This window comes from Sinocyclocheilus anshuiensis, unplaced genomic scaffold (assembly GCF_001515605.1).
Source record: "Sinocyclocheilus anshuiensis isolate Anshui unplaced genomic scaffold, SAMN03320099.WGS_v1.1 scaffold522, whole genome shotgun sequence".
Lineage (NCBI taxonomy): Eukaryota > Metazoa > Chordata > Actinopteri > Cypriniformes > Cyprinidae > Sinocyclocheilus > Sinocyclocheilus anshuiensis.
In genome coordinates, this window is record NW_015544185.1 from 1,924,583 (window position 1) to 1,927,187 (window position 2,605).

A 2,605-nucleotide genomic window follows, 5' to 3' on the forward strand; every position below is an offset into this window, starting at 1 on the left:
GATATGTATAACATGTCCAAGCAGAAATGGTAGCAAAATGATCATTTAAATGCTATTTGTCCTAAATGCATTTAAACTAACAGTTAGGACACCGTGGGATATTTGTAGCAAAATGCAGTGCGGCTTTGAAAATGCATTCCGAGCTGACCATGCCCACCCTCCGTCAATCATTGCTTCAAGGCGGGGATTGGCGGAAGCGTGTTACGTTTGGATCGTTCGAAATATGGCGGCTTGAGATCTGATAAGATCATTGAATTCACTGGCAGATGAAGTATCCAGGAACATGTTAAAGAGATGAATTGTAATGCTTGTAATGTCCATTTATAGTCTTTACACAGCAGCTTGGCTCCTTAAATGTTTAAAAACCAGCTAATTTCAAGACGCTGACGTCACGTCTTGTCGTCACGTGGGTCACCCGCAGTGTAAGACGCTCCAAGCTCAAGACTTTCAGTTTGAAGTTCGATCGGTCGGTCGGTCGTTCGAACGTTTGATTTTAGCATGGAGAACGCTTCATATATTTCTCTGTTCATGCTCCACTTCATCTGCCAGTGAATTCAACGATCTTATCAGATCTCCAGCCGCCATGTTTCAAACGATCCGTATCACGCTTCCGCCAATCCCTGCCTTGAAGCAATGATTGACGGAGGGTGGGCGTGGTCAGCTCGGAATGCATTTTCAAAGCCGCACTGAATTTTGCTACAAATATCCCACGGCATCATGATGAAAATGCAATCCGAAGTGTTCTAACTGTTAGTTTAAATGCATTTAGGACAAATAGCATTTAAATGATCATTTTGCTACCATTTCTGCTTGGACATGTTATACATATCAAATCAATTAGTGTTATATATTTAAATTTTAATTTTGCAACTTATAAAGCGTTAAAATTTGTATGCAATTTACATATTAAGACTACTGTTGGAAATGGCAAATGTAAATTATATAATTTAATTTTCATTTTCTTTTTGCAACAAACTTTGCACGTATGGGTAATGGAAAATGGAAATTTAAATACAGAAATACATTGCCATTTTGAATATTGCATTGTCACTTTTAAATTGAATTTCGCTACCTATATGCTTCCATACTTACGAGTTATGAACCTGTCATATTTAAATATCAATATTAATTACCACGTCTGCTCTGCGTTGTGCATGTAACCTGCCAAAACTCAAATGAAATCACAGTTCATTTAGCATTTGAATTTCCGATGCCTTACAAGGAAAGCTGTCAATCAGTGTCAGGGGCGGGACTATACTATGGGGCGTGTTTGCATTTGGAAGTGACGTCACTCACAGATGATTGTGCCGAATGCTTTGAACAATGGAGGTAATCGGTAAAAAGGCTCAGCTAAAGGCAACTGCCAATCTGATAAATGCGTGTGAAATATATACACAAAGTTATAGCATTATTTTCATAAACACATTTTCCCCATAATTCCTTTAATGGGGAATGGATTTTTTGCTGTTGTTGTTAATTTATTTCAGTATTTTTGGTAATTGTTTTATTAATAATTTTACATTAATGTGTAAATACTTTCTTTCTTTCTTTCTTTCTTTCTCTGTCTGTGCAGAAGAGGCGATCAGGGCGTCAAGTGAAGCGACGGAAGTATAACGAAGATCTTGATTTCAAGGTCGTGGATGATGATGGGGAGACCATCGCCGTGTTGGGCTCGGGCCGAATTGCTGCCATGTCTTCCTCTACCCTCGCCTGGCAGGCTGAGGTAACCGTGGTAACATCTGCCATTATGCCACACCACAGACCTGCCCTACTTCTGGAGGGGCGGAGCAAACACACACTGGAATAATTCCCACCTTCTTTCTTCACAGGAACCCCCTGAAGATGAGGCCAATATCATTGAGAAAATACTCTCAGCACGAACGGTCAAGAAAGAGGTAACGGTTCAGATTACATGTTACACTTATAAATAATGGATTACTGTATCCAGTTAAATCAAATTAAGCAACAATATTTATTATATGGCCATTATATGGCTTTGATTTACACCATGATACAAAAAGTCCAGAATACTGAATACACTTTACACTGGGGTGCAAGAAACATCTGCCTAAAAATAAATCTTTTTCATGTAGACATCCCCTGACGAACCACCTGAAGAGATGGAGGAGTTTTACGTCAAGTACAGAAATTTGTAAGTGTACTTATGCAACTCAAACTGCTGTCACCTTTTTGTGATCTCAAACTCTCAAAGATCCCTATTCTGGTGTAGTTCTGGAAATTACAGTATTGCAAATAGGACCAATTTACTGGATCGCATTTAGTTTCAAAAACTAAAGAAAAAAAATTTGCTTAAAGACGTTAAGAGAAAAATGCCTTTTAGCATCATTGATATTTCCCCCCTTTATTTTCATGATAATAAAGCATATTTCCCACCCAAAATCTTTTTATTTAAATACTTTTGTTTTGTATTTTTTAAATAAGTTTACTGTAATGTATATGTGCTTTACATATGTTTTTAGTAGTATTTATAATCATACCTGCAAACTAGTCGCTTTTCGGTGAAATTTGCAGTTTTAAATCAAAATATATCATATATGTGAATCATCTAGATCTGAAGATTTTTTTTTTGGCTGGGGGGGGGGGG

The 2,605-nt window shown here is 37.6% G+C and overlaps 1 protein-coding gene across 1 annotated transcript in view; it reads left to right on the forward strand.

Annotated features, from left to right (window-relative positions):
• The window catches only part of LOC107696409 (chromodomain-helicase-DNA-binding protein 6-like), a 45,799-nt gene that overhangs the window by 13,588 nt on the left and 29,606 nt on the right, over positions 1-2,605 (forward strand). The window contains exons 5-7 of the mRNA XM_016496719.1: positions 1,574-1,723; positions 1,830-1,895; positions 2,094-2,152. Coding sequence (XP_016352205.1) covers positions 1,574-1,723; positions 1,830-1,895; positions 2,094-2,152 — 275 coding nt within the window. The remainder of the gene's footprint in view (positions 1-1,573; positions 1,724-1,829; positions 1,896-2,093; positions 2,153-2,605) is intronic.